Raw genomic sequence first — 12,445 nt, 5'->3', positions numbered from 1 at the left:
CAAAACATACACACACACCTACACCCACAACCACACACACTCTTTACTGATAAATCTAGAACCGTACGAAATATCTCTTTTAGTTCATCTATTGTATAGACATACTTAAAATGTGGAATATTCTTTTTTTATTATTTTATTTTATTTTGAGATAGAGTCTCGCTCTGTCGCCCAGGCTGGACTGCAGTGGTGCCATCTCGGCCCACTGCAAGCTTCACCTCCTGGGTTCATGCCATTCTCCTTCATCAGCCTCCCGAGTAGCTGGGACTACAGGCGCTCGCCACCACACCCAGCTAATATTTTGTATTTTTAGTAGAGACCAGGTTTCACCGTGTTAGCCAGGATGGTCTTGATCTCCTGACCTCGTGATCCGCCCACCTCGGCCTCCCAAAGTGCTGGGATTACAGGCGTGAGCCACTGCGCCCGGCCAATGTGGAGTATTCTTTGATGAAGTTCTGATAGTTCTTTGTCAAGAAAATTTAAGTCTCTGTTTTGAAAGCCTAAGATTACATTCAGCCTTCCATATCTTCAGGTTCCACATCTGCGGATTCAACCAACCACAGATTGAAAATATTCAAAAATAAATTTAAGATAGCAGTACAACAACAAAAAATAATACAAGATTACAGTGGCATACGCCTATAATCCCAGCACTTTGGGAGGCTGAGACGGGGGAATTGCTTGAGCTCAGGAATTGGAGACCAGTCTGGGCAACATGTTGAAACCCCGTCTCTAAAAAAAATACAAAAATTAGTCAGGCGTGGTGGGGCGCGCTTGTAGTCCCAGCTACTTGGGAAGCTGAGGCAGGAGGATCACTTGAGCCCAGGAGGCGGAGGTTACAGTGAGCTGAGATTGCATCACTGCACATCAGTCTGGGCGACAGAGGGAGACTCTGTCTCAAAAAACTTAATTAATTAAAATAAAAAATTGAGCAAATAAAAAAATTAGACTAAAAATAATAATACAAATAAACAATACAGTATAACAGGTACTTACTTAGCTTTTACATTGTGTTAGGTATTATAGGTAATTGGAGATGATTTAAGCATACGGGAGGATGTGCATGGTTTATATGCAAATACTACACCATTTCATATAAGGGAGCCTCCTCGAATTTTGGTTTTCACAGGGAGTCCTAGACCAATCCCCCATGGGTATCAAGGGATGACTGTATATCTAGGGTTCAAAATAGGTTTCATTTGGTTTTTAAAATTTAGGATGTACCAGTTTAGGGGCCAGGAACAGTGGCTCACGCCTGTAATCCCAGCACTTCGGGAGGCCAAGGCAGGCAGATCACCTGAGATCAGGAGTTCGAGACCAACCTGGCCAGTATGGCAAAACCCCGTCTCTACTAAAACTACAAAAATTAGCCGGGCATGGTGGTGGGCGCCTGTAGTCCCAGATACTCAGGAGGCTGAGGCAGGAGAATCGCTTGAACCCGGGAGGTGGAGGTTGCAGTAAGCTGAGATCGCACCACTGAACTCCAGCCTGGGCAACAGAGTGAGACTCCGTCTCAAAAAATAAAAAAAAATTTTTGCTCTTCCCGCCATCTTGGCTTCTGTGGAGGCCTGCTGGGAACAGGACTTCTAAAAGGAACTATGTCTGGAAGGCTGTGGTCCAAGGCCATTTTTGCTGGCTATAAGCGGGGTCTCCGGAACCAAAGGGAGCACACAGCTCTTCTTAAGATTGAAGGTGTTTACGCCCGAGATGAAACAGAATTCTATTTGGGCAAGAGATGCGCTTATGTATACAAAGCAAAGAACAACACAGTGACTCCTGGCGGTAAACCCAACAAAACCAGAGTCATCTGGGGAAAGGTAACTCGGGCCCATGGAAACAGTGGCATGGTTCGTGCCAAATTCCGAAGCAATCTTCCTGCTAAGGCCATTGGACACAGAATCCGAGTGATGCTGTACCCCTCAAGGATTTAAACTAACGAAAAATCAATAAATAAACGTGGATTTGTGCTCTTGTAAAAAAAAATAAAATAAAAATAAAAAATAAAAAAATAAAATAAAATAAATTTTTTTAAATTTTAAAAATAAATAAATAAAGTACCAGTTTAGGACATCCACTAATAACTAGATGATCGCTAAGATCCCTTACAGCTCACAATCACCACATAATCATGTTTGAAACTACTAGCATTGCAAATTGGCAGAAGTGATTATTTCAGAAAGGAATATTTAGCATACACACACAATACATACATATATAGTTAGAAATCAAAGTTTCTTCTAAAATATTTTGGAAGAAATATTACCGAGGAGGACAGGAAACATAAGTTTACCTTGTAAAAGTTTTGGATTATCAGAAAAATGTTTTTGTATGAAATGTTCAACAACCATCCTCAAATTTGTGGTAATAAGACAGTTAATAGGAAAGAAACAGGGTCAGGAAATACCAGGTATACAGAAGGATACTATAGAGTTATTATGAATTTATTTATAAACATTATATGTGTAAGTGGGAAAATGACCACAATCTTCTTATAGGAAAAAGCAGATTTTAAAATACTATGATCTGATCTCGTTTTTAAGTATGTTTGAGGACAGAAAAAAACTTGGGCATGAAAACATAAAACTTCTGTAGTAACTGTTTCTGGGTATAATTACATTTGATTTTTTTCTGTATGTTTTTCTATAATTTAAGATTTGTTTTTACAAAGGTTATATATTTTATTACTAGAAGAAGCAGGTAAGCTATTTCCATTTGATGGGAAAGTGGATTGTGTGTGTGGGTTTTTTTTTTTTTTGAGACAGAGTCTCGCTCTGTCCCCCAAGCTGGAGTGCAGTGGTGCAATCTCAGCTCACCATAACCTCCACCTCCCTGGTTCAAGTGATTCTCCTGCCTCAGCCTCCCGAGTAGCTGGGACTGCAGGCGTGTGCCACCACGCCCAGCTACTTTTTGTATTTTTAGTAGAGACAGAGTTTCACAATGTTGGTCAGGCTGGTCTCGAACTCCTGACCTCGTGATCTGCCCACCTCTGCCCCCCAAAGTGCTGGGATTACAGGCGTGAGCCACCACACCTGGCCAGATTGTGTTATTAATTGATAGTAAGATTCCTGTAGTCTAATCAGTTATCTTGATTCCTTTGAAGTGATGGAGGCGGAAGAAGAACCAAGCCAGCTGCACGTTAAGCTCTGTGTTATTAGCTAATGAGTCATGTATTACCTTGTTGTTGTTAACACTTTCACTTCTAATGTGAGTTTTCCAACCTTTTATTGGTAAATTACACCACAGAAATTCAAGTGAACTCATTACATAAGAAAATCTTAGCTTTGGTTCCAATAAATCTATATCCCCCATGGGACTGAATTAGAAAGTGCTTAACTATGGATTGAGTATCCCTTATCCGAAATGCTTGGGATCAAAAGTGTTTAAGATTTCTTGTTGTTGTTTCGAATAGTTGCATTATACTTACTAGTCCAGCATCCCTAATATGAAAATCCAAAGTGTGAGATGCTCCAACAAGCACTTCCTTTGAGCATCACGTCAGTGCTAAAAAAGTTTCGGATTTTGAAGCATTTTGGATTTTGTGTTTTTGGATTAGGGATGCTCAACCTGTACCTATATTTGTTTATCATTGTTTACAGATGGAATGAGGATACGGGTGTACTGAACTTTCTTGAATCCTATACATGTTTAAGAAGATGATGGTATTCTTTTAATTTAGCAACTTCTATGTTAGAGGCGCTTTCATATACTAGTGTATGTGAAATTTGTATGTTTATTTTTCCTTTTTTAGGTGGTTACGGACCATTTCTATCATCTTGTTCTTGAACAAACAAGATATGCTGGCAGAAAAAGTCTTGGCAGGGAAATCAAAAATTGAAGACTACTTCCCAGAATATGCAAATTATACTGTTCCTGAAGATGGTAAGATTTCAAAACACATTCTTACGATCGAGGAATAGAATTGTTTTATTAATAGTCCTGTAACTCTAATTCACATACTTCTGATGAATCAAAGAAATTCACTTAGTTTAAATCAATTCTCTTTCTACTGCCCATATCCTAAAGTACTAGAGTGTTAAAATGTCCTATTTAGGATCCCATTTGTAAATGTCTCCGAGTTTGACTTTCCATTGAAACTGTGCAGCAGAAGAAAGAGCCGTTTTGGGGTGTGACTATGTCATGCTGGTATGAGCTCTCCCTCTAGTGCCTTTGACTGGGTGTGACATGACAGGGGCCTTGTTAGTCCTTGATACAGACCTTCTCACTTCACCCTCAGATGACCCTACATGGTAGTTTCTATTATTTTTTCCCGTGGAAAGAAAGTCTGAGAGAGGAGAGATAACGTGTTCAAAGCCACATGGGTAGAGTCATGCAGGCAAGGCAGTCCTTGCACCCTTTGTCCCCAAGCCCGTGCTGGCAGCAGCTGCGCTTATCTGCTCCTGTCTCTAGCCTTGCTGTGGCTGCAGCATTGGGGATTTCCAGCAGGGCCAGCAGCCATCCCAGGCCACCTGAGACTGAGGGGTTTCCGGGGCACGGGACTGTCAGTGCTAACGCTGGGAAGGTAGACCAGGAAGAGTTGGTCACTCCGTTTCCAGTCGCTTACACTTCAGTTTCCAGTGAACACCAGGTCTACCAGAGGCTCATAGGAGTGATTTAAGGTGAAATAACACCGCTTCTTACATCTTGAATTCCAAACTAGAAAACGCAGAATAAAAGACACTTTTCTGGAAAATATAGTTAAGATTTGGAAAATTTCTTTTTTATCCTCAATGAAGAGGGAAAAGAAAACTTGCATTTGTCACTAAACTTTCTTGCTCTTTATGTTCAATGTTCTTTTCTCCCTCTTGGGAGAGGCATTATATAAGTATATTCACAGTAAAATCCTGACCCGTGTGAGGCCTTCCAACAAAATCCTATTGCTATCACCTGTGTCAGAAAGACCCGAAAAAAAATCCTACCGCTACATATTTCCTTATAGGAATAAATAATAGTCATTGGAAATGGGCCTGAGCGCCAGCTCTGCCTGTGGTCTCACCAGTCCCAGCTGCTTTCATGAGCCACTGCACCTGCCAGAGGGTCACTCAGCGTGAGGTCAAGGTCCAGGCTCTTCCTGAGACCAAATCAAGTGGAAATCTCATTGCAGTTCATGACTGCCTTGCTCTACCTGAAGCCTGGTGATGTGCTTTCCAGGACTGAGGCCGGGTGCCACTTGCCCATGGCATGTCATCAGAGCATGGCTTCTGCTGTGCATTCTGTGGCTGGCATTGCCAGTTTCCCAGCAAGCTGGGTCTTTAATTCTCCCACTGACCACCTCTTGCCACCTCCCGTCACTCAGCTCAGGCAGTGGCTCAGAGGGGTGGTCCTTCCAACAGGGTCTGCCTCCCCAGGCCCTTCCCTCTTTCCCTCCTTATGGCTGCGGTCCTGGCCCTCACTCCTCTCATCTCAGCAGTTGCCACAGCTTCCTGCCTGACCTCCTGTAGCTGGTCACGCACCTTTTCAGAACATTCTGTGAACTTCTACCAAAGTCACCCTTCTGAGACACAACCTTACCCGCTTAGGAGCACCACCACTGGCTGACAGCCAAGGCCACCTGCTCAGCCACGGGTGCTGAAGGGCTTCGTCCAGGGGCTGAGGGGACCCTGGCTTGCTGCCTCAGTGCCAGGCCCAGTGACTGCTCTTCACCCAGCAGCATGTGTCATCTCCATCTGTGCCCTGCCCCTCTCAAGAGACTCACCCATTCCTGAGCATCTGTAGCACCTGCTGGAAGCCTGGGACCACTATCAACTCCAACGTCAACTCTCACTTAGCAATTAAAGGGAACTAACAGTTGGTCCATGTGACGGCATGGGTGAAACTCACAGTAATTACTGACAGAAAGAATCAAAGCAGGCCGGGCGCGGTGGCTCACGCTTGTAATCCCAGCGCTTTGGGAGGCCAAGGCGGGCGGATCACGAGGTCAGGAGATCTACTGATGTGAACAAGAGAGCCGGCTTGTGGCGGGCCCGGTAGCCCGCCACTCGAGAGACTGAGGCAGGGAATGGCCCAAAACCGAAGAATCAAAGCAAAAACTACACACCATGTGAATGCATTTGTGTATTTGTGTAAATGTCTAAAAAGTAAATTAGCTGGGCATGGTGGTGTGCACCTGTAGTCCCAGCTACTCGGGAGGCTGAGGCAGGAGAATCACTTGAACCCAGGAGGGGGAGGTTGCAGTGAGCCACGATCGTGCCACTGCACTCCAGCTTGGCGACAGAGCGAGACTCCATCTCAAAAAAAAAAAGAAAGTGCTGACTTATGCATGGTGACAGGAAGCACATCGGTGGTTGCCTGGGGAAGGAGGGCTGCAGAGGGAATGCAGACACTGTGGGGGGTCTGGCTGTGCTCATTGTTTCCATTGTAGTGATGCTGGCATGACAACACACACGCCAGAACTCCTCAGATGGGCAAGGCGCGGTGGCTCACGCCTGTAATCCCAGCACTTTGGGAGTGTGAGGCGTGTGGATCACCTGAGGTCAGGAGTTCAAGGCCAGCGTGGCCAACACGGTGAAACCCCATCTCTACTAAAAACACAAAAATTAGCCAGGCGTGGTGGCCGGCACCTATAATCCCAGCTACTCGGGAGGCTGAGGCAGGAGAATCGCTTGAACCCGGGAGGCGGAAGTTGCAGTGAGCCGAAATTGCACCATTGCACTTCAGCCTGGGCGACAGAACAAGGCTCCGTCTCAAAAAAAAAAAAAGCACTCCAGCCTGGGCGACACAGTGAGACTCAGTCTCAAAAAAAAAAAAGAAGAACTCCTTAGATGGTACACGTACACTCTGGGCATTCCAGAGTAGTCAGTGACCCTCCCCAAGATAAATGACATGGGAGTTCCCCAGCCGCTCCAGAACACAGCCCAGGCAGAGACCCACAGTGGGTGCTGTGCCCTCCCCTCCCTCACTGGGTGCTGTGCCCACCCACCCCCCACAGCAGGTGCTGCGCCCTCCCCTCCCTCACTGGCTGCTGTGCCCACCCACCCCCCACAGTGGGTGCTGCGCCCTCTCCTCCCTCACTGGTTGCTGTTCCCTCCCTTCTATGACTCTGTGAGCAACAGTGTCCTCACAGACCCTGCAACACAGAAGGCAGAGAGTGTTAAGAACACTCAGCTGTGTCGCCTAGATCTCAGATTTCGTGGGGGTCACAGAAAATAATGGCATGACCACATGAACGTGGACTCTTCAGGAGGAGAATGCCTCAGAAAGGCCTAGAGCCAGAGGGTCGGCTACAGTGATCTGGGGGCTCTACCTGCCTGAGTGGGGAGCAGGAACAGGGAAGGGGAGTCTCAGAAGAGGAGGCTGATGGAAGCTGAGAGGCAGTCCATGGAGGCCCTGCCAGTGCTGCCCCCGGGGAGGCCAGGGCCCAGCTCCTGTGCCTGGAGGCTCTGAGCTTTCCTCTCCCAACAGCTCTGCAGGGAGGGCAGCTCTGAGGCTCAGGCTGGTCAGTGGGAATTCTCCCCCACCCTAGCCTGTCTTGCTTGCGCTGCTGTAACAAAATGCCTTAGGCTGGTGATAGGGTTTAGATCTGTGTCCCTGCCCAAATCTTTTGTGGAATTGTAATCCCCAGTGTTTGAGGTGGGGCCTGGTGGGAGGTGATTGGATCTTGGGGGTGGATCATTTATGAATGGTTTAGCACCATTCTCTTGACACTGTTTTCAAGATAGTGAATGGGTTCCGCAAGAGCGGGTCATTTAACAGGGTGTAGCACCTCCCCCATCTCTCTCTTGCTCCTGCCCTGGCCATGTGAGATGTCTCACTCCCTGTTCATCTTCTGCCATGATTGGAAGCTTCCTGAGGCCTCCCCAGAAGCCTAGCAGATACCAGCATCATGCTTCCTGTACAGCCTGCAGAACCATGAGCCAATTAAACCTCTGTTTATAAATTACCCAGTCTCAGGTATGTCTTTATAGCAATGCAAGAATGGACTAACACAGCTGGACAATTTATGAACAACAGAAATGTATTAGTCACAGTACTGGAGGCTGGAAGGTCAAAGATTAAGACACAAGCCAATTCGGTGTCTGGTAAGGGTTTCTCTGCTTCATAGATGGCACTGTCTCATTTTCTCCTCACATGGTGGAGAGGGTGAGGGGTCTCTCTCAGGCCTCTTATAAGGATATAATCCCATCCATGAAGGCGGAGCCCTCGTGACCTTATCACCTCTCAAAGGCTGCCCCTCTTGATATTGTTGCATTGGAGATTAGCAGTCAACATATGAACTTGGAGGAGACACAAACATTGAGACCACAGCACCCCCAGAGAAAAGTTTTATCAGAGTAATAACTATTAGAATGATGTAGGAGACGAGGGGAATGAAAATTACATGTTTGGCTGGGTGCAGTGACTCACGCTTGTAATCCCAGCACTTTGGGAGGCCGAGGTGACCGATCACCTGAAGTCAGGAGTTCAAGACCAGACTGGCCAACATGGTGAAACCATGTCTCTACAAAAATTAGCCAGTCATGATGGTGGGTGCCGGTAATCCCAGCTACTGGGGAGGCTGAGGTGGGAGAATCGCTTGAACCGGGGAGGTGGAGGTTGCAGTGAGCCGAGATCATGCCACCGCACTCCAGCCTGGGCAAGACAGCGAGACTACGTCTCCAAAAAAAAAAAAGTACATGTTTGTTTTTGCCTTCCTGTACATGTATTTTAATGCTGTGAATATACAGCAGTCCAACGTTGAAATTCCTTCTGTGTTTTCATAGAGTTGTATCTTTGTTTCATGTTGCTTAAGGTTCCATTTGTTATTTCTACAGCAACACCAGATGCAGGAGAAGATCCCAAAGTTACAAGAGCCAAGTTCTTTATCCGGGACCTGTTTTTGGTAAGCAATTTTGTTAACCTTTGTTTTTCTACCTCCATTCTTAATCTTTTGTTTCTTGCAATATGCAAATTACTTTGATGATCTCATTTAATCTTCCTTAACATTACGAGAGATGAGAAAGGGTATGTTACTTTAATTTCACAGCTGAGCACACCGAGGTTCAGAGAGGTTAGATTTCTCACCTAAGGTCACACAGCTTCCAACCAGCAGAGCCTGGGTGAGAACACAGCGTCCCAGGGAATGGCAGTTGGATGGGCTAGACTTCATTCACTGGTATTTTCCAAAAAGGACAGCGTCCTTCAGCAGAGTCTAAGCACCCATACTCTTCCTCCATCCAAAAGCACTAACAGGCTGATGGTTTATGTAAAAATGGATGTGCTCAAATTCAGATACTTACTTCTTTTTCTTCAGCTTTTTGAGATTATTCCAAACTTACATACGAGGCAGAAGATTTGTACAAATAACTCCCATATACTCAGGCCGGGTGTGGTGGCTCATGCCTGTAATCCCAGCACTTCGGGAGGCTGAGGCAGATGGATCACCTGAGGTCAGGAGTTCGAGACTAGCCTGGCCAACATGGTGAAACCCCCATCTCTACTAAAAATACAAAAAATTAGCTGGGCGTGGTGGCATGCGCCTGTAATCCCAGCTACTCCGGAGGCTGAGGCAGAAGAATTGCAGAAACCCAAGGAGGTGGAGGTTGCGGTGAGCCGAGACCACACCACTGGCCGACAGAGCGAGACTCTGTGTCAAACAAAACAAACAAAGCTCCCATATACTCTTTACCCAAATTGATCAATTGGCAAAAATTTGCCACATATGCTTTATCTGTCCATATTATTTTCTTTGAAATAACCTACAACATATAGCTAGCTGTTTTTTACTCGCTTCAAACTATTACATGCCAAGGCATTCCCAAGGGCATGTTCCCGGTAGTACTCCAAGTGCACTTAACATGTGTGGACAAGATCTTAGTCCAGGTAGCAGCAGGGCTGATCCTCAGCTGTGGGGCCTTTCCACGGCGACCGGCACTCCAGCCTGGCCTTTCACCACCCTTTTCCCAGCATACCCCTGTGGGATGACTCTTGAATCCCACAGTGAGTTAGAAAGTAACAATGAGGAGAAATCAAGGCCCCAGGGTGAGTTCAGAGGACGAGTTCCCCTAGAAGTGCATGGCCGTAAGTGCATGGCAATACCTGGAGAGCTTCTGCAGCTGAATAAATCTGGGACATGCTATGTTAAATACAGCAAGAGAGGTTCCTCTGCCTCTCTCTCAGAATCTGTCAGATTCTCAGAGCCTTTACTTAAGGCCAATTAATGTGTATTGCAAATCTCTTCAATAAGGGAATTTAGTTTGTAATAGATCAAGGGATCCCTTTTTTAAGGAGCTTTTTTTAAGACCATAACACATAAAGACACAAAAAAATGCTATTCTAATGAGAACTAAATGTTAATTAAGCATGCATATGTTGGGCATTTAAATGAAGATTAGAAACATCTAGGCTGGATGCAGTTGCTCATGCATGTAATCCCAACACTTTGGGAGGCCAAGGCAGGTAGATCACCTGAGGCCAGAAGTTCGAGATCAGCTAGACAACATATCGAGACGTCGTCTCTACAAAAAATTTTAAAACATACCTGGGTATGGTGGCACAGACGTGTAGTCCCAGCTACTCAGGAGGCTGAGGTGGGAGGATCCCTTGAGCCTAGGAATTTGAGGTGGCAGTGAGCTATGATCATGCCACTGCACCCCAGCCTGGGTGAGAGCAACACTCCATCTCAAAATAAAAACAAAAACAAAACTATTTGAAGCAACGACCTTGTAGTGACTCCATTCCCTTAATTTTAAGGCTCTAAGCAGGGACGAATAGTCACACTATTACGGAAGAAAGCCTTTTTCGTTTATTTGGGACATTGCCTTGCACTGTCACCCAGGCTGCCTGGAGTGCAGTGGCAAGATCATAGCTCACTGCAGCCTCCAACTCCTGGGCTCAAGCAACCCTCCTGCCTCAGCTTCCTGAGTAGCTGGGACTACAGGCACACACCACCACACCCGGCTAATTTTTAAATTTTGTAGAGATACAGCCTTGCTATGTTGGCCAGGCTGGTCTCGAACTCTTCGCCTCAAGTGATCCTCCTGCCTCCACCTCCCAAAGTGCTGGGATTACAGGTGTGAGCCACTGCACCCAGCCAAAAGCCTATTTTTCATTCATTCACTACACACTTAACTGTGTGTGTGCCAAATACCTCACCTGGTGCTTTGGGATTAAAAAGATATATAACCGGTTGGGGGAGAGGGGAAGGATAGCATTAGGAGATAAACCTAATGTAAATGACGAGTTAATGGGTGCAGCACACCAACATGGCACATTTATACATATGTAACAAACCTGCACGTTGTGCACATGTATCCTAGAACTTACAGTATAATAAAAATATATATATATTAAATATATATATAAAAATATATATATATATAACCTACTCATTTTAGTGTCTGTAAGTTTTTGTTTTAAATGCTCAAGAGAAGCCTGACTATTGCTAAAATAAGTCTATCCCCCTGTGAGGAGTTTCATACCTCATGACATCTTTAGGATACCCTTTCTGTGGTCCAAGCAGCTCTCTAAAGGCTGTTTCCCAGGATTGAAAAAGGAGTGGAGGGGATGAGTAGGAGGCCCAGGGATTCCCGTGGCACCAAGGAAGAAGGCGAGCTTCTACAGGACCTCTGTCTAAGTCTGCCCGGGCTGCCATAACAAAGTGCCACAGAGGCTGAGTGTCTTAAACAGCAGAAATGTATTTCTCACAGCTCTGGAGGCTGGAAGTCTGAAATCAAGGTGCGGGGTCTGCCCTCGCACATGCCTGCATCCTCCTGGTTTCCTCTTCTCTCTAGGGACACCAGTCATATTGCATTAGGGCCCAACCTAATGACCTCGTTTTACCGTAATTGCCTCTGTAAAGGCCTTATCTCCAAATATAGTCACATCTGAGGTGCCAGGGGTCAGGGATTCCACATAACTTCAGGGAACACAGTTTGGCCCGTAACAGCCTGTCCCCACACCCACTGCACTTAGCTTCATAGTGCACATGAGCACCTCATTGAGGTGTCCCCACAAACCGTGATTCATAATGTCTAACCCTGTTTCTCAGGTACTTGACAACAGATCACTTTTCTCCCAGAAGGCAACAAACATTCCCCCGATAACCAGGGGACACCCTGCTTAGCAGATGCTAAACTGCCCCTGTGTGGAGGCCACCATGGGGCCGCTGCACCGTCCAATACAGGACCACTGGGCACATATGGACATTTAATTAAAACTAGCTGGCCGGGCACGGTGGCTCACGCCTGTAATCCCAGTACCCTGGGAGGCCGAGGCGGGCGGATCATGAGGTCAGGAGTTCAAGACCAGCCTGACCAACATGGTGAAACCCCGTCTCTACTAAAAATACAAAAATTAGCCAGGTGTGGTGGCGCATACCTGTAATCCCAGCTACTCAGGAGGCTGAGGCAGAAGAATTGCTTGAACTTGGGAGGTAGAGGTTGCAGTGAGCCAAGATGGCACCACTGCACTCCAGCCTGGGGGACAGAGCAAGACTCTGTCTCAAACAAACTAGCTAATTAGCCCGGGCACA

General features: G+C 46.1%; 2 protein-coding genes across 4 annotated transcripts in view; both read left to right on the top strand.

Annotated features, from left to right (window-relative positions):
- The window catches only part of GNAL (G protein subunit alpha L), a 195,084-nt gene that overhangs the window by 180,111 nt on the left and 2,528 nt on the right, over positions 1–12,445 (top strand). For all 3 annotated transcript variants that reach the window (XM_032152827.2, XM_058438660.1, XM_032152830.3), the window contains 2 exons: positions 3,749–3,879; positions 8,748–8,815. In XM_032152827.2, coding sequence (XP_032008718.1) covers positions 3,749–3,879; positions 8,748–8,815 — 199 coding nt within the window. The remainder of the gene's footprint in view (positions 1–3,748; positions 3,880–8,747; positions 8,816–12,445) is intronic.
- LOC116468759 (large ribosomal subunit protein eL33) lies at positions 1,538–1,975 on the top strand. Its single transcript, XM_032152837.2, has one exon. The coding sequence runs from the start codon at positions 1,599–1,601 to the stop codon at positions 1,929–1,931; it is 333 nt and encodes a 110-aa protein (XP_032008728.1). The 5' UTR covers positions 1,538–1,598; the 3' UTR covers positions 1,932–1,975.

The sequence above is a fragment of the Hylobates moloch genome, unplaced genomic scaffold, assembly GCF_009828535.3.
Source record: "Hylobates moloch isolate HMO894 unplaced genomic scaffold, HMol_V3 SCAFFOLD_5, whole genome shotgun sequence".
In the NCBI taxonomy this organism is placed as follows: domain Eukaryota; kingdom Metazoa; phylum Chordata; class Mammalia; order Primates; family Hylobatidae; genus Hylobates; species Hylobates moloch.
Note: the sequence above shows the minus strand (reverse complement) of the source record. Positions and strands in the feature narration are given on the sequence as shown.

Coding starts and splice junctions, on each gene's coding strand:
- LOC116468759 (XM_032152837.2), top strand. CDS start 1,599: ATGTCTGGAAGGCTGTGGTCCAAGGCCATTTTTGCTGGCTATAAGCGG.